General features: G+C 45.2%; 1 protein-coding gene across 1 annotated transcript in view; it reads right to left on the bottom strand.

The window, feature by feature from the left end:
* IGSF3 (immunoglobulin superfamily member 3) overlaps positions 1-6165 on the bottom strand; it is a 123671-nt gene extending 117506 nt beyond the window's left edge. The window contains exon 1 of the mRNA XM_010589600.3: positions 5147-6165. Coding sequence (XP_010587902.1) covers positions 5147-5189 — 43 coding nt within the window. The 5' untranslated portion in view covers positions 5190-6165. The remainder of the gene's footprint in view (positions 1-5146) is intronic.
* Positions 6166-19730: the final 13565 nt, after the last annotated feature.

The raw sequence follows: 19730 nt of genomic DNA, 5'->3' as shown, positions 1-19730 counted from the left end.
CGGGCTCAAGCATAACAACAATTTTAAGGATGGTGCAGAACTGGGCAGTGATTTGTTCTGTGGTACACAGGGCTGTTATAAGTTGGAACCGACTGGACGGCACCTAACAACAACAACGAATGCTAAGAAGGGATCCAGAGGCTTCAGACTGTCAAAGGATCCATGGCACAAAAAAAGGTTAAGAACCCCTACTGGTGAAGTGAATAAGAGCTCAGACAAAGGTCTGACTGCTAGGCTCAGTCAATTTCTTGCTCTTTTCCTTTCAACAAAATTACTCAATCTCCCTGATCCTTCAATTTTCTCATCTTGATAAAGGAAAGCAATACATAAACAACACCTACGTCAGGAAATGATTCATTCATCAAAAAATGTACTGAACACCTACTGTGTGACAAGCACGAGACTGAGTTCTAGGGCTACAGGAATGAGCGTGACAAATACGGTCGCTAAGCACTTATACAGAAGATGATGCTATACAAAGTATTTAACACAGTGACTGGCACGTAGTAAACACTATAAACACTACAGTATTTACAGCTAAAACCACAACATTGAGTGCTTAACTATATGCTGATTTATGTTGCTTCCCACATAACAACTGTTGGTTTATCTAACTCATGCCTTCCCAACAAGGCTTCTTAGAGGCCAGGGGCTGGGCCTCATACTCACAGAGGGGGCAGCTTGTTAGATGAAAGAACACAAGATTTAGAACCGAATGGTCCTGACTTCCAAACCCTGCTGTGACACTGACTAGCTTTGTGACTACGGCAGAGACCAGTCGTTTTCCCTTAAAATCTGTTCTCTCTTTCCCCTACAATAACAGAACCCCCACAGCGAACAGAATAAGGATAACATTTCCCAGCCTTCCTTGCAGCTAAGTATGGTCACATGACCAAACTGTAGCCAATAGGGATGTAAGCAGAACTGATGTGCACAATTTATAGGGCATGGCCACCCCTTTCTCTCCTCCTTCCTGATGGCTGGGGCTGGTCCATCTTGGACCAGGAGAAGACCTTGGGAATGGAGGATATGCACACGGAACAACAAGATGGGAAGAGTCTGGGTCCCTGACACTATGGATCACCATATTGACCTGCCACAGTAATCTACCTTAGGCAAGTTACTTAACCTCCCTGGACCTCAATTTCCCCATCTATAAAAAAGTGATAACACAAGTATCTACTTTGAGGGTTGTTTTGAGGACTGAATCAGATGGGACTTGGTTCACAGTAAGGGTTAGAGTTAGGAGAACTGGTATTAAGATAGTTATTTTCTTGCTGCAATGAAAAATGTAGGAGATTGAGACATCTTAAAACAGCCCCGGATGCTCAGAGGTAGCTCAGTGGTTTGAGATGAAAGGCATGCTAGCTGGTTTAATCCTCCTGGCAGGAGTTCCTTTCTCCAGCACCCTTGTCAAATGGTCCCCAAGGAAGCCAAATGCACTACCTCTGGGTCAAATGTGGGGACAGTCAAGTTTGCGCATCTATGAATCATGAGCCTTATCCTCTTCCTTCAGAATCCTTCTCATGACTGCCCCAAAGCACTACACTTCTCTCCTCTGCCTGTTCCTCTATTCTGCCTTTGATCACCCTAGTCCTGCCTCTGAACTCTCTCCCATCAGTACATCAAAGTTTCTTTCAACCTCTTTTAGAAGCACCATCTCCCCCTCAGAAACCTTCCCTAACTAACTGGGAAGTCAGTAATCGCTTCTGCAGACCCATCCTAGTCAAACTCTACAAATGACCTTCTCTCCAGATGGAGAAGATTGCCAATGATCTCCAGCCACTTACAGGTCCTCCATCTCCTCTATTTTTCACTGCTAACACTTTTAAAGCTATTTCCTCTAGCTGCAACATCAGCACTGGTCTGCGAGGCATTAACTCTTCGTGGACTATTTAAAGTTGAAACTTGCTTTATGTGTCTAAAGCTTGTATGCATCCTTCTGAATTTGTCCCTTCCTGTTTGTGAAGATGCAAATCCTATCCTATTTTTCCCAGATTGTTATAATTTTTCCATGTCACCGTCACTCACACGAGCTTCTCCCAGGCACAGCCACAACCACTCTCTTCCTCTCTTCTCATTCCCTCTTTTTACAATCATTCCACATTCACACATGCCCCTGCTCTTTCTCTCCTATCTCCCAAGCCCCTGGTTCCACTACATTCTCACAGTGGAGACTTCACTATCTTTATGGCTCAGTTAGGCCCAGGGTAGGATGGCTTTAGAATTGGAACAAGGGTTGCGTGGGTAGCCAATGGCTCCTGCCTTGGGTGAGTCACCCAGGGCTGCAACACAAGGAAGTAAGACACAGTGGTCAAGAGGGCAGGTACGAAGCCATGGAGCTTCAGCAAGACAGAGACTGGAGCAAAGATCAGTATGCAGACAGGCAGAAAAAGAAATCTGATCCAAATCCTAGACACTGGCAAAGCAAGGAGCAAAAAAGCACAGCTCTAATGATGTCAACAGGGTTGCAGGCGTCTCGGAAATCTACCCCGCGTACCCCCGCACATAACTGTCACAGGGTTTTCTAACTCAAACTGTCAGTTTTACAGGCCACCACTTGTATCACTCTCAATTTGCAGAGCACTTAGCCTTATCCAACTTTTTACAAACAAAATTTTATTCCAGGGATGTGACTCACAGGGACATAAAACCTTGGGATTCTTTGCTATTGTAAATTTACTCATTAAATACACTGCCCTCAAGTCGATTCCAACTCACAGTGACCCTATTGGACCCACAGAGTTTCCAAGAAGCGCCTGGTAGATTCGAACTGCCTGCCTTTTGGTTAGCAGCGGTAGCACTTAACCACTATGACACCACATCACACATTAATTGACATTACACAGCAAGAATGCCAGCGCGTGAATCAGACCATGCCAAACTGCAAGCAGGGAACAAGACCGCAACTTGGGTGCCATTCCCTCCCCAAACACCTTCTGCTTCTCCGAGGTTAAGAAAGGAATAGCAGGCTCTCCCTCCCCCAAACCCATCCTAAGAGCCATCAGGTGATGAGAAAAAATGAGGTTCCAGGAGTAGGCCCTCAAATCAGGTGGAGATGAATACGCACATCCACAAGCCCAAACCTTCTCCCTTCACCCACATCTGGACTTCTGCCACTGTTTCCCTTCAAGGCCACTCTGACCCTCATTTTCCTCCATGACACCTGTTTATACATGAGGGGGGAGGGGAGGGTGACACCTGGTGCCAGACCTGAGCTCTTCGTCCTATAGTGGCTCAAAGGATGAACAGCAGGGGGACCGGCAGCCAGCCTTACATTTCTTGAGCAGCCAGAAGAAACAAAAGGCACAAATGTCACAATTTCCTTGCTCTCCTATTGGCGGTTCCTTCTCCTGCCCTCAGCCCCACCCTTTCACTCAACCCTCTTTCCCGCCTTAACCACACACTCCACCCCACATCCAAACCTCCCCAGGGCTTCCCTTGTTTGTGTCCTCTTATCCCACATGAATCACTAATGACTGATTCAAATCCAGACAGTAAGTGAGTAACATACACCGTATAACAAATACCAATACTGTAGTTATGGACTGGTGAATGGAGTGCTACCTGCCTTCTTGATGACTGTGTCTGAGCATACAGGAGACATGGAGACAACGGCCTACATCCCACCCACACCTGGGCAGAAGACTGAATACACTTACTGCCAGGCTGGTGTATGTGTGGGAGGGGGGTTGGCACTACTGACCCCACGCACAGGCTCTCAGACTCAACTACACATTGGAATTACCAGGGAGACCTAACAGACTGATCCTTGGGTCCCTCCTCCTGGAGAGTATGATTTAATTTAATTGTTGCTCAGAAACCAGGATTTTTAAAGGCTCTCCCAGTGATTTCAATGTGCACCCACATTTCAGAACCACTGAATTAACATATTTACTATGTTTCAGACATTATTCAAGGCAGTCGAAATGTTTACAACCTTATATCCCTTGTCACAACAGCCCCTGGAGGTATCATCCCATTTAATTGAGACTCTGACCTCAATCATGGTGAGGTTGAGATTTGAACCCAGGTCCTGTAAGTCCGAAGTGCATTCTCTTTCCATTCACCTGTTAACTCTTGCAAGGGGGTAGGCAATGCATAAAAGCAACCTCTGCTGCCCACAGATCACAAATAAACCCTGTAAAGGCAAGACACCTAGATTTGGAGATGCAAAAACCACTGGCAGCAGCGATGACACCTTCTTAATTCAGAGGACCAAGTCATATGGGGTGTGCTCACGTGTGAGGTTTGGGGAGACGGGGAGATAGAATTCATCTGATCCCAGGTGGGAAGTGTATCCAAGATGTGAGATGTGTTCTAAGATACCACACTTAAGTTGGCACTCAATGACACAAGACGTATTTTGGATTTTGAGAATGGATGAGTGTTGGAATGAGGGGCCTCTTTGATGGGGAGGGAATCCTTAAGAGAAGTGACAAGGGTTCACCTCTTGGGGCCACAGTTTCCTCTTCCCTCTCTAAGCATTCTGACCTTCTGTGGGGGCAAAAAACCCAATCCTAACAAATCTCCTAGCAGGCAGTCTCTCTTCTTTCCAGAATATGATCTAAGTTTGTTTTGTTTTGTGTGTGTGTGTGTGTGTGTGTGTGTGCATATGACTAGTACCTTCAAGCATATTTAGTCTACAGGCCACTTACACAGGGCAAGGCATTCCTTCAACTCACTATTCTACCCATTCCCACTTTCCTCTCAAAAAAAAGTCACCATTATAACCACCAAACCAGCTTTCCCAGCATAGTCGGAACAATGTTGGCACTTTCTATTAGGAATGAATGTGGGCCAATACACAAATGAAGACACTGGAGCATCCATGCTTGTAATACTACAAGACGAGCCCACAACCCACAGGGGGTCCCTAAATCAGGGACTTGTAGATGGGTGACCTCACACCCCAAGGCACCAGACAGAGACACTGTAAGAACAGCAAATGTTCCCTTTTAAAGACAACAAGCAACATGGCACCATTCCTCCTAGAGGACCCCTGGGTACTCTCTTCCAACACACACTGGCTGCCTCCTGGTGTCCCCTAAAGCCTGGTGTTGATGGGAAAGAACCACAAGGAATTACAGGAACTAACACAGGTTAAACTTCCACATCGATCGCACTGATAAGCTGATCCACTTACCCAGCACCGCCAGACAGCTCAGCACTGGGAAAAAGCACTTCATGTCAGCAGCTGAGAGAAGACACAACACAGGGCGCTTCCTCTTCTCCCAACACTTAATCTCTCATTTCTGGCAATCCACTTATAGCTCCAGAGGAAGGTTCTGGATACAGAATTGAACTCAGAAAAGGAGGGCAGGTTAAAGAGAAGAGATCAGCAGGAGGGGACTGGGGGTGGCATGTGTCTAACTCCCCTACGGTAAAAGGAGGGTCCACACCAATTCTGAAGGTGCTCCAGGCTTCTGCCACATCGTGCGCCTTGCTGGAATTGTAGATTTGTGAAGGATTAATCCTCAAGGAAAACGGAAAAAAGTCTGAGAAAATCCTTTCATCCCCTGATTATACAGAAACGTCCTTGGCTTCCCAATGAAGGTGTCTGTAATCTTCCTCACTCAGATTCCCCAAAGGGAACAGGGCAGGTTTTGTCAAAACCTATGAGAGCCAAATCAACCTAGTGGGCATCCACTGTTTGGGTTTCTTCATCAAAAAGTCCGCCTTCATTCATGGTGGTAGGTCACCGAGCTGCCACCTGCCCCACACCTGCCCAGGACACACGAAGCAAGTTGGTGCTTGGCAGCCTTGAAGAGGTCCCACAATGCCAGCAGATTTCTAAAACAAACACACAGAGATTTATCAAAGGCAAACACAACCGCTGCAAAACCTAGAGAGCAGAACGCTGGGCTGGTCCGGACACCTGGGTCCTGTACCTGGGCAAGGCCAGTCAACCTTCGCTTTCTGACCTTGGGTAAATCTTTACATTGCCCTGCGCCTCAGTTTCCCTTTCCAGAGCAGGACAACTGTGGGAAGCCCGATTGTTCCTGGAATACTTTCACGAAATGCTTCACTCCTGGGAACCCCCTTTGCCTCCTGCTGAGCCCCGGAGCCGCGGGTAGCCCCATCCTCTGCGGGGGCAAATTGAGAAAGGGCTCCGAGCTGGGGCCGGGACTCCCGGGTTCCACCCCGGCCCCCGCCCCAAACGTGGGCACTCTGCGCGCGCCGCGTCCCAGGTGGCCCCGCTATTGTTTTACCTTCCCGGGTGTTTATTTTTCGCTGACTGGAAAGAAAGGAGACCGGGTGAGAAAGAGAGCAGGGGCTCCGCTTTTCGCTGCCGCTGCGCATTCACCGCGCTCCCGACCGAGCAGAGGAGGGGTCTCGGGCCCGACCCCGAGCGTAGCCGGCGCCGGGCCCGCAGCCGTCGCCCCTCCCTACTTCCCCCCACAAGCTCCCGGATCCCCCTCGCCACCGCCCCCTCACCGGCACCGCCCGCGGCCGCCCAGCACACTGACCTCGCCCCCAGCCCTCTCCCTCCGCGCGTCCGTGCGTCCGTCCGTCCGTCTGGGCGCACGCCTCTGGGGACGCGCCGCTTCCTCCCTCGCCTCCCGTAACAGCACCAGCAGCCGCGCTCCGGCCCCTCCCGAGTCCCCGCCCCCTCCAGCTCCAACCCGGCCTGCTGCACCCAGGCGAGCCGAGCTCCGGGCGGGGGCGGCGGCCACGGCAAGCGGCCCCGCCCCCGGCCCCGCCCCTCCCCACCGCGCTCGGCCGCCGCGGGTCAGTCCGGGGCCTGGCCCGGCGCGCGGGGCAGCCGTCGTCGCGCTCCGCCCGCACCTGCCCGTGCCAAGGGGGACCCGAGGACCTGGGCAGCCCTGAAAGTTAATCAGAGGGCCTCAGACTCGGGGGCCGCCAGCGAGGTGTATCGGTTCTTCCCAAAGCCCCGCACAGGACACCCCCGCGCCCCAGCCTAGAAAAGGACTGCACGAGAGCGCGTCCTATCTCGGAAAACACACACTAAGCCCTTTGCAGGAGACTTGAATCTGTTCATGTAGTGGAACCCATATTGCCCTTCACTTTAGGATAGAATTCGCTAGAAGTCGAGAGCATGGACTCTGGAAACAGCCTGGGTTCTAACCCCCATTCCTCCTGTTACTAGCTGCGGACCTTGGCTGAGTTACTTAACCTCTCCGCGCCTCGGTTTCTCCATCTGTTCAATTGGGAAATCAATCTATTTAATAGGGTTATGGGAAACCCTGGTGGCATAGTGGTTAAGTGCTATGGCTGCTAACCAAAGGGTTGGCAGTTCGAATCCGCTAGGCCCTCCTTGGAAACTCTATGGGGCGGTTCTACCCTGTCTTATAGGGTCGCTATGAGTCGGAATCGACTCGGCAGCACTGGGCTTGGCTTTGGATTAATAGGGTTATGTGAGATGCCCATGACATACTTGTAAAGCGCTTAGAATGGTGCCTGACAGACACATTGTAAACAGTGAGTGTAAGCTATTAGTATTTTATGAGGACCCGTGCCATACAAGCTAACCCACTGCTGTCAAGTCGATTCCGACTCATAGCGACCCTAAAGGACAGAGTAGAACTGCCCCATAGGGCTTCCAAGGCTGTAATCTCCACGGAAGCAGAATGCCACATCTTTCTCCTGCACAGCGGCTGTGGGTTCAAACCTCTGACCATTAGGTTAACAACCAAGCGCTTCATCACTGCACCACCGGGGCTCCTTCCCATATAAGCTAGTGCATTTTAATTCATTCAGTGTTATTGAACGTGTAATGTACTAGGTAGACAACCTGCCAGGCCCTGGGGACGCAAGGGAACCGAGACAGAATGAGACAGTTCTGCTGCGGCAGAAGTTGCAGTCTAGTGGAAGGACAGACAACAACAGGCAGGACAGGAAAAGTACAGAGGTTGGAGGAAGTACACGCAAAAGGTCTAACCCCGTGCTATGGGGGTGGTGGGCACGGAAGGGTGGAAGGGGTTTTGGTCAGGACAGGTCCAGTCAGGGAAGGCTCCTTAGTGGAAATGAAAACTAGGTAGAATTCAAAGGAGAAGAAGGAGTCACAGGCCCTGGAGACAGCAAAGGTCCAGAGGGTAGAGAGAGGGTGGCCCAGTCTGAGGACTGGAAATCTCTGTTGGGCCAAAACTAGACTGTAAGAAATGAGTGGCAAGAAATGAGCCCAGAGAAGAAAGCAGGTACTAGAACCTGGACAGCTTCATATGGTGTATTAAATGGTTTGGACCGGAGCCCTGAAGGTTTTGAGTAAGGGAGTATGATTATCAGATGTACATTTTAGGAAAACTGTTCTGGCCTAAGTGTAGGGGATGGGTGGGAGGAAAGTTCTACAGGAGGCTGGAGGGTGCCTCTGAAAATCCAGAGGAGAAATGATGGTGGCCAGGACCACAGAAGTGGCAATGAGGAGGGAGAGGAGCTGGTAGGTCTTCCTGATGTCTGGAGCTGATGGTGAGGAATGGAGCAGAGAATCCAGTTGCAGCCTCAACAGCTGAGATCAGGGTACAGCGGATAAGGTTGGAGGAGTTGAGACACCCATGAACCACCCAAGTGAGGATGTCCGAATTGCAACTGGAGGGTTTGAGTTCAGAATTCAGAGAGGAGTTGTGGGTTTGTAAGGTGTTTTTCATCCCATTGGGTAGTATGACAGTGCAAACAAAATATTGGTAATTCACTTACTTAAAAAAAAAAAAAAAAAAAACCTCTCAGTGTGCAGAACAATGAAGAAATGCAAAGATAACTAGGGAGTCTTACTTGTCCTTGCCCCACCTGATAGACTAAGTTCCGTGAGGGCAGGGTCTGCACTTTAATTATCATTTATCCCAAACACCTCTTGGCATTGTGGCCTGTATATAGTAGTTGCACTATAAATACTTCCATTGAATTGAATTATATTAAATATTCAGCACATATTTAAATTAGTGTATTGAAATACCTCTTCTTATGCCTTAAATATTGCCTCTTTCCTCCCAGGACAACTCTGACTCTGGCATCTTTCACTTCTCCCTGTCTGCTTGATTCGTTCATTTAGTTATTGAACATTTACTGTGTGCCAATAAAAGTCTCTGCTCTTGTGGAGCTTATATTCTAGTGGGAAACAAAGACAATGAAACATATAAATGTATAGCATAATATGACACATGTTCTGAAGAAAACTAAACAGGCTAAGGGAATAGATCGTGTGTATGTGGTGGTGGTGAGAATTCTGTTCTAGGTCGAGTGGCCAGGGAAGATCTGTCAAAGGGAATGACATTTGAGGAAAGACCTGATTAAAGGGAGGGAGTTTTGGAGATTTCTGAAGGAAGAGCATTACAGGCTTAGGCGACAGCAAGTTCAAAGCCTGTTAATATTCTCAGAGAATAAAAAGCATGTTAGTCTGTTTGAAATAGCATGAGAGGTAAGAAGAGAGAGGAATGTGATCTAAAAGGTCACCAGAGATCAAAACCTGTTGGACCTTATAGGTCAGGCAAGCAGTTTGGATGGTGCTGACTACCAGGGGAGAATAGTTTGTTGGAGGTAGGAGTTGAGGAGGGACACTGATTAGGAAGCATTTGCAGATATCCAGGTAGGATGGTAGGGGTTGGACTAGGGTGGTAGATATGCAGTTGGGAGAAGTGAGTAGAGCCTGGAAGTATTTTGAATGTAAGTTCAATGGAATTTTCTCAAGAACTGGGTATACAGGGGGAGAAAAAGAAGAGAGTCAAGGAATCTTCCAGAAGATCCACTTCATTCCACTTGGGGATAAGCTCTCTGACCCGACTAAGCTGCCCAAGCACTTCTCCATGAGCACACGCTCAAGGGTTCACTCCCTAGACCTCTGCCTGCGTCGCGTCCTCTATCCTTGAACCCCTCCCACCAATTATTTCTTCTCAGTTCTTCCCTTGTGTCTTAGTTATCTAGGGCTGCTATAACAAAAATCCCACAAGTGGATGGCTTTAACAAAGAGAAATTTATTCTCTCATAATTTAGGAGGCTAGAAATCCAAATTCAGGGTGCCAGCTCTAAGAGCAGGCTTTCTTTTTCTGTCAGTTCTGGGGGAAGGTCCTTGTCATCAATCTTCTCTTGGTGAAGGAGCTTCTCAGCGAAGGAACCTTGGGTCCAAAGGATGTGCTCTGCTCCCAGTGTTGCTTTCTTGGTGGTATGAGGTCTCCTTGTCTCTCTGCTTACTTCTCTTTTTTATATCTCAAAAGAGATTGGTTTATGACACAGTCTAAACTTGTAGATTGAGTCCCGTCTCATTAACATAACTGCCTCTAATTCCACCTCATTAACATCACAAAGGTAGGATTTACAACACATAGGAAAATCACATCAGATGACAAAATGGTGGATAATCACACGATCCTGGGAATCATGGCCTAGCCAAGTTGACACACATTTGGCGGGGGGGGGGGGGGGGGGGACACACAATTCAATCCATAACACTTTCTCGGTTTATCTCACCTCCTACCACCTAGACTCCTTGAATCTTTCTGGATGATCTTTCAACCCTTGACTTCCAACACCACCCCCAGATATCTTACAGCTGATTCTCAGTTTAGTGCTCTTTATCATTTCCACATTTATAAAACATCTAAGATAGGCAAAGAACAGTGATAACTGTTGGGCGGGGAGAAAAAAAGCACAATTAAGAGAATGCCTCACCCTCCAGACATAGAAATGATTAAATGAAATAAGTGCTGAACACTGGCCATTATGGTGGCCCCTTAAGGAAATCAGCAGCAGACAGAGAACTGAATTGGAAAGAGGAATCATACGGGAAAGAGAGGCATCAAAGGAGAGGCAGGAACAGAAGCCCCCAATCAGCAAATATGCCTGGAGCCCTGGCTGAACATTAGCAACAGGCTTCAAAAATTTACATTTGAATTTCTAAGCTTCTCCTAGATTGACCTAGAACGAAGTAGACATTTTGGACATTTCGGAAGATTCCTCAATCTTCTCCATTCCCATTGAGTCAATTTTGACTCATAGCAATCCTAAAGGACAGAGTAGAATTGCCCTATGTGGTTTCCAAGGCTGTAACCTTTACAGAAGCAGAATGCCACATCTTTCGCCTGCAGAGTAGCTGGTGGGTTGGAACCAGTGACCTTTTGTTTAGCAGCCTAGCACTTAACTACTACATCATCAGGGCTCCTGAATCTTCTGCATGAGTAGGTTAAACTGAAAAACAAAAAAACCCATTGCCATTGAGTCAATTCCAACTCATAGTGACCCTACGAGGCAGAGTAAAACTACTTCATAGTGTTTCCAAGGAGCGGCTGGTGGATTCAAACTACCACCCTTTTGGTTAGTAGCCAAGCTCTTAACCACTGCACCAACTCAGAAGCCTACAAAGGCCAAGCTGAAGCACAGCAGTGGGGAATGCTGGAGCTTGGGGCGGGTGAGAGAGCACAGCTGACGAAGCTTCAGTCAACTATCACCTGATTTTCCTACTTTTCAAGAGAAGCAGGAAATCCAGATTTTTGTTTGAATTCTTCCAAATTTCACTCAATGGAAACTAGTGTTTGAAGATAAATTTAATAACATGTGAAAATAATATAATAAAATGTAATAAAAATATAAAAATAGATTTAGTAAAATTAAACTAACGCTTAAAATAGCTCATTTAATAATTTGATAAAATCTAAAAATAATTTAATAAAAGTAAAAATATAAAAATAAATTAAACTATTTAATTAAAAAAAGAACAACAACAAGAAAAAAACTGTGAGGTTCAACAAAAAAATTGTGAATAGGGTATATCCAAGTGATTCTATCAGTGTGACGTGTCTAATATAAAACCATGAGTGGCATAAAAGTCCATTTTTTTTAAAGAGGGAAAAGGGAGAGTGTTCGCCAAGTTCTCCATTGTCAACTGAAAGAAAGTTGAGGGCAAGTCATTTTGTCTAAAGATAGCCTGGCTCTCTGTGTTCACAAGCTGCCATTGTTAATTTCCCTTAATGCACTTGGAAGCCAAGTGAAAAGAGCAAAGTCTCCTTGCCTCACAAAACAGCCAAGTCAGAGCTAAAAGTGTGCCGCTGAACAATTCTCCTGATAGCAAGTTTTCTTCTTGGTGACTACCCTCCTAAATAGGCAAGGGTCCCCAGAGTTAGAGACCAGGAATAGCTTATACCAGATACCATCCGTTTTAACAACAACAAAAATGTTGACTATTGTATCTTGAGATCTGGGTGGTGTGCGGGTAGTTCCCAAAGGCTTTATCCACAGGTAGGCTCTCAGAACGCCATCTAGTGCTAAAGAAGGCTCTGGGCTAGGACCCTTCTGAATCAGAAATTCTCATCTTTAGTCAAGACTCTGCTGTTCACACCATGTTTTGATCTCTCTGGGCCTCTTCCTTCTTCTGTCAAAGGAGGTTGGTTAGACTAATCAGAAGGTCCCAAACTGGCTGTGCATCAGTGACTCCAGAAGCTTTTTTTAAAATACAGATTCCTAGGCCCCGTCCTGAGAGATTCTGGTTCACTACATTTGTGTGAGACTAGACTAGGTGATGTCTGAGGACTCTTCCAGCTATAACTTTTAAGATGTATTTTTCACAAATCTAGAGCCCTGGTGGTGTAGTGGTGGAGGGCTCAGCTGCTAGCTAAAAGGTCAGCAGCTGGAATCCACGAGCCACTCCTGAAACCCTATGGGGCAGTTCTACTCTGTCCTATACGGTCACTATGAGTCTGAATTGACTCGAAGGCAATGGGTTTGGTTTTTTTTGTTGTTGTTGTTATGATTCCATCTCATCTGTCCATTTCTGATTTTGATTATAAAGCCCCTCAACTACGTAGCTTATCATCTAGTTCAAAAAAAGCGGAATAGCTCAGCTTTTCCACCAATATTTCATTCTCAAATTAGTCTTTAGCATGGTCAAGAGGCTTCCATCCTGCCCAGTCCCAAACCTCGAGTATGTCATTACTCTCCATTCTCCTTTCCCAAGGTCTCATCAAATCCTGGCTTATTTTTTAATTGTTTTCATTATTATCATTTCCACCCAAACTTTTAACTTAGTTGGTGACTACCCTCCTAAATAGGCAAGGGTCCCCAGGGTTAGAGACCAGGACTTAGTTGGTGACTACCCTCCTAAATAGGCAGTTAAAAGTTTAACTTAGTTAAAAGTTTAACTCTTAACTTTTTTTCACTTAGCATCGACAGTGAACTGCCAGAAATTCAGGCCAGATTCAGAAGAGGATGTGGAATGAGGGATATCATTGCTGATGTGAGGTGGATCCTGGATGAAAACAGAGAATTCCAGAAAGACGCTTACCTGTGTTTTATTGACTATGCAAAGGCATTCGACTGTGTGGATCATAAGAAATTATAGATAACATTGCAAAGAATGGGAATTCTATAACACTTAATTGTGCTCATGAGGAACCTATACATAGACCAAGAGGCAGTCTTTAGAACAGAACAAGGGGATACTATGTAGTTTAAAATCAGAAAAGGTGTGCTTCAGGGCTGTATCCTTTCACCATTCTTATTCTATCCATATGCTGAGCAAATAATATGAGAAGCTGGATTATATGAAGAGGGACCTGGCATCAGGATTAGAGGAAGACTCATTAACGACATGTGTTATGCAGTTGAAACAACCTTGCTTGCTGAAAGTGGAGAGGACTTGAAGCACTTACTAATGAAGATCAAAGACTACAGCCTTCAGCATGGATTACACCTCAAGTTAAAGAAAACTAAAATCCTCACAACTGAATCAATAAGCAACATCATGATAAGCAGTGAAAAGATTGAAGTTGTCAAGGATTTCATTTTACTTGGATCCACAATCAATGCCCATGGAAGCAGCAGTTGAGAAATCAAATGACACATTGCTTTGGGCAAATCTGCTGCGAAAGACCTCTTTAAAGCATTAAAAAGCAAAGATGCCACATTGAGGACTAAGGTGCACCTGACCCAAGCCATGGTATTTTCAATTGCCTCATATGCATATGAAATCTGGACAATGAATAAGGAAGACTGAAGAAGAATTGATACCTTTGAATTATGGTGTTAGCACAGAATAATGAATATACCATGGAGTACCAGAAGAATGAACAAATCTGTCTTGGAAGAAGTACAGCCAGAATGCTCCTTAGAAGTGACTTAGTCTTAACATACTTTGGACATGTTATCAGGAGGGACCAGTCCCTGGAGAAGGACATGCTTGGTAAAGTAGAGGGTCAAAGAAAAAGAGGAAGACCCTCAACGAGATGGATTGACAAAATGGCTGCAACAATGGGTTCAAATATAGGACTGGGCAGTGTTTCATTCTGTTGTACATAGGGTCACTACGAGTCGGAATGACTCAGACAGCACCTAACAACATTGAAGTGAAATTAACACAGCATACAATTAACCATTATAAAGTATATAGTTCTGTGGCACTTAGGATACTCATAGGCTCTGCAACCACCACCTCTCCCTACTTTCAAAACTTTTTCATCGCCCCAGAAAAACCCTTGTCATGGATTGAATTATGTCCCCCCAAAAATGTGTGTATCAACTTCACTAGGCCATGACTCCCAGTACTCTGTGGTTGTCCTACATTTTGTGAATGTAAATTTATGTTAAAGAGGATGACCGTGGGATTGTAACACCTTTACCCAGGTCACATCCCTGAGCCAATGTAAAGAGAGTTTCCCTGGGGTGTGGCCTGCATCACCTTTTATCTCTCAAGAGATAAAACGAAAGGGAAGTGAGCAGACAGGGGGACCTCATATCACCAAGAAAGCAGGGCCAGGAGCAGAGTACGTCCTTTGGACCCAGAGTCCCTGTGCAGAGAAGCTCCTAGTCTGGGGGCAGATTGATGAGGAGGCCGACAGAGAAATAAAGCCTTCCCCTGGAGCTGACACCCCAAACTTGGACTTCTAGCCTACTTTACTGTGAAGAAATAAATTTCTCTTTGTTAAAGCCATCCACGTGTGGTATTTCTGTTATGAGGGCACTAGATAACTAAGACAACACTCAATACCTATTAAGCAATCACTTCCTTTTTTCCCCTTCCTCCGCTTCCTGGTAACCACTAATCTGCTTTCTATCTCTAGGGATTCACCTACTCTGGATATGTCCTATAAAAGGAATAGTATAACATGTGACCTTTTATATCTGGTTTCTTTCACTTAGCATAATGATTTCCAGATTCATCCAAGTCATGGCATTTGTCAGTTATTTTTTATGGCTGAATAATATTCCATTGTACACATATACCAAAATTTGTTTATCTATTCATTTGTTGTCGGGCATTTGGGTTATTTCCACCTTTTGGCTATGATGAACAATACTGCTGAATATGTAGAAACTAATGTACAAGTTTATGTGTGGGCATATGTTTTCATTTCTCTTGGGTAGATACCTAGGAGTGGAAGTCCTGGGTCATATGGTAAGTCTATGGTTAACTTTTTTGAGGAACTGCCAAACAGTTTTCCACTGTGCTTTTTGCTAACTGAATAGTAACAATTAATTCCTTTTTCCACTGTGGCTATGTCATTTTTTATTCCCACTAGTATTGTGCCAGAATTCATTCCTATTTCCCCACATCCTTTCCAATACTTGTAATTTTCTTTCTTTCTTTTTTTTTAGTTAAAGCATCCTACTTGGTATGAAGTTGTATCTCATTTCGGTTTTGATATGTACTTCCTTAACTCTTCCTTTCTTTTTTTTTTTTTCAACCTAACAGGCTTGGATCTGCTTCTTACACCCAGCTCTGGCCCATAGCCTATATTCTTTCCTCTATGGGCACTTTCTCTTTGCTAAAGAATTGAAATAATCCAGAGTCTGTGGGTACGTAATGATTTAGAGTCCTGGCTGAGTGCAATGGCACTGGTCACATTGGAGTGGTTTCTCCTAGTTCGGTTGGTTGATCCTTAATCTCTCTCTCTGTCTCAATGTTTCAGGGCAGCTGGTCTGTGTGCCCAGAGTGGCTGCCCCTTTCAACCATGTGTGGTTCATATGGAGGGCTCTTAAGAACTTGGTTTGGCTTCTTCGGTGAAAAAAATGTTAATTTGAACACAGAGCTCTGTCCTGCAAAAGGAAAGAGGTCAACAGAGATGTGGAGTCTAAGAATCAAAGCAATCATGAGCACAGTGCGGAGCAGAGTCGAGCAGGCTGCCTTCTGGATGTGAGGGTGCACTCCCTGAGACATCTGTTACCCCACTGATGGCAGAACTATCTGGCCTGATCTGGTTGGCGTTTTGCCTCTCTCTCTAGAAGAGTGCAAAAACTTTGGCAAATCTCACCCAAATATATACGAGCCTGGCTGACAGTTTCCAAAAGTTCACTTGGAAGTTAATTATTTGGAACTCAAAACATATTTTCCAATAACAGTAATAAAAAAAATGGTGATTATGTTTCCAGGCTGATATGCAAGCCTATTTAACCCTTCATATGCTTGAATTGCTATGTATTTAAGAGGAAAAAAAGCAGCAAACCCCTGCCCCCCAAAAACAAAACAATGCAGTTGATATACCAGTGATTAAACTAAACTAAAAATTAACATTAGGAGAAGAATTTCTTTTCCTTTTTAAAAAGAATTAATTTAATTACTATTCAGTTAGCAAAAAGCACAGTTCTATGCCCTGAAGTAGTGAATAGAGTAAGCAATTTTCCTATCCTTGGAGTCTCTGGGTGGTGCAAACAGTTAATATTCTCCACTGCTAGCCAAAAGGTTAGTAGTTCGAGTCCACCCAGAGGTGCCTGGGAAGAAAGGCCTGGCGATCCACTTCCGAGAAATCAGCCATTGAAAACCCTCTGGAGCACAGTTTTAGTCTGACACACATGGGGTTGCTGTGAGTCCAAGTCAATTGGTTCCTATCCTTGTGGAGTTTACATTCTGTATTTGCTTATCTGTTTATTTTCTGTGTTGCCCCTGAGAATTCAAGCTCTCTGTGGCCTGGAATCTTGTCTTTCTTACTCTCTAGTCTATCTCCAATGCCTAGAATAATGCCTGGTACGTAGGAAGTGATCAATAAATATTTGTTGAATGAATGAATAAATTCAACTTGGGGATGCAGACAATAAAAAAGTAAACAAATATGTAATTAAACGTCAAACAGTAATAACTGCTACAAAGAAAAATAGAGCAGGCTTGGTGGATACAGCATGCAGAAGTGGGGTGGCTGTTTTTGATGCAGTGGTCTGGAAAGGCTTCTCTGAAGAAATGATATTTGCACGGAGATCCAAATGAAGAATGAAGTCATAGAAAATTTGGGGGAAGAAGGACTGCTACTTTTGGTAATATCGGACCAGGGAATTTGGACCAGTGTTCCCATTGAGTTCAACTAAAATGCCTGGACAAAATTTAAACAGTGTTAAGGTGGTGAGGAATTGGTAGGTAAAACTTAGGAGAAGAGGAGAACCATCACTCGAAGTCACCGTTGCCCTGAGTATATCTATGGACGTGGAAGAAACAGCTACAAAATTGAGCTGAGTTTGTGGTGGCCTTATAAGGCAAGGGGACAAAGGTCACAGCCCAGGAATAAGATGAGGACTCTGAGAAACGACCCCTGACTCGAAGCTGGGATCCCTGAAGAGCTATGCCCTCAGGGTAACACTGAGCAGGAAGTAAACCTGCCTTTATTCAGACTTGCATCCTGGCTTCACACCATCTGGATGATACAGGAGACCTTGAGCCTGGAACTTGGAATAAAGTTGTTCCAGACTGGGAGTAGCACCAGGTGCCTTGCAGACACAAATGAAAATCCTTTCTGGAGGAAGACACTGTCATCCTGGGCCTCAAATTATTCCAAAATAATCTTTCAAAGGCAATTTCCTGCATACAGTCAGATATAACCAGGAAAATAAGACAGCATGAGTAAGTGCCTTAGGCTGGGTTCTCTAGAGAAGCAAAACCACCAAAGTGTATAAATATATAGACAGAGAGATCTATATCAAGGAAATGGCTCATGCATTTATAGAGGCTGGAACGTCCCAAGTCCGTGGGTCAGGATAGAGGCTTCTCCTGATTCCCATAGCCACAGTGGCTGGTAACCCAAGATCAGCAGGTCAGAGAGCAGGGCTCTTGCGCACAGACTGTGAAGATTGATGAATCCCAAGATTAGGAGGCAAGACCGCAGGTAAGCTGCTAGCTCAAGTTCCAAGAATCAGAGGTCAGATGAACAGGAGCCAGCTGCAGGATCCAGCATGAGCAAAAAGACCCCAAGCCTTGCCAGAATGTCTGCTTATATTCTGTTCAGGTCACACACCCAAGGAAACTCCCTTTCAACTGATTGGCTACTCACAGCAGAGCCTGTCATGGAGGTGATCACATTATATCAAATCTCATCATGGAAGTGAACACATCATACAACTGCCAACTCACTGAGAATCATGACCGAGCCAAGTTGACATACAATCTTTACTGCAGAACCAACAGGCAACTGAAACAGGCCCACAAAACCTTGAGATATTGGATTTATCTGACCCAGCCAATAGAACAACAATGCTTACTATGTTCAAACAAATAAAAGTCAAATAGGAACATTTTGGCATAGAACTCGAAAGTGTAGAAAGATTGGGGGGAAGAGCATTCCAGGCTGAGAGGACAAGTGCAAAGGCCCTGAGACATGAAAAAGCTTGACACGTTTGAGGGACAGAAAGTCAGTTTGGCTGGAGCAGAGTGAATAAGAGGGAGAGAGGTGGAAGGTGAGTGCAGAGAGGAAGGCAAGAGTCAGATCAGGTAGGTCTTATGGGACTTTGGGTTTTGTTCTATGCATCAGATGGTTTGGAGCAGCAGAGTGTATGACTTGACTTATATTTTTATAAGGTCTATGTGGCTGTTACGAAGGAAATAGACTATAGGGAAGCAAGGGAACCAGTTAGGAGATTGTCTTAGTCATCCAGTGCTGCTATAACAGAAATAACACAAGTGGCTGGCTTTAACAAAGAGAAATTTATTCTCTCACAGTCTAGTACGTTGCAAGTCCAAATTCAGGGTGCCAGCTCCAGGGGAAGGCTTTCTCTCTCTGTTAGTTCTAGAGGAAGGTCCTTGTCCTCAATCTTCCCCTGGTCTAGAAGTTTCTCAGCACAGGGACCTCAGGTTCAAAGGACTTGCTCTGCTCCTGGTACTACTTTCTTCGAGGTATGAGGTCCTGTCTTCTCTACTCACCTCCCTCTTTTATATCTCAAAAGACATTGACTCAAGATACAACCTAATCCTGTGGACTGAGTCCTGCCTCATTAATATATAATGCTACCTCTAATCCTGCCTCATTAATATCATAGAGGTAGGATTTACAACACATAGGAAAATCACATCAGATGACAAAATGTAGACAATCACACAATATGGATAATCATGGGCTACTGAGTTTGACACATATTTTTGGGGAACACAATTCAACCCATGACAGAGATTATCGCATGGTCCAGGTGAGAGGTGATGGAGGCTTAAACTAGGGTAGGGGAGATGGAGCCAGTAAGAAGAATATTCAAGATATAATTTGAAGGGATGATGACAACTCTTGCTTATAGACTAGATATAGAGTGTGAGAAAATGATCAGAACAGCCCCCTCCCCCAAAATGTGCTCTCTGGATGACCCCCTTTTCTCCCCACCCCCACATAGCTTCTACTTCTCTCTCTCAGTAGACAACTCCTTAATCTGTATTTTCGGCCCAGTCCTTTTTTCTGAGCTTTACATCTACAGAGCTAACTGCCTTCTGAAATGTTTTACCTGGAGGCCATCAGACTTTAGACTGAACACATCCAAGCCTCAGCTCATTATTTTTGCCTCTGAACTATCTCATCAATTTCCTATCACAGTTAATGATACCACTTTTC

This window comes from Loxodonta africana, chromosome 3, assembly GCF_030014295.1.
Source record: "Loxodonta africana isolate mLoxAfr1 chromosome 3, mLoxAfr1.hap2, whole genome shotgun sequence".
In the NCBI taxonomy this organism is placed as follows: Eukaryota; Metazoa; Chordata; class Mammalia; order Proboscidea; family Elephantidae; genus Loxodonta; species Loxodonta africana.
This window is presented reverse-complemented; position numbering and strand designations above follow the sequence as displayed.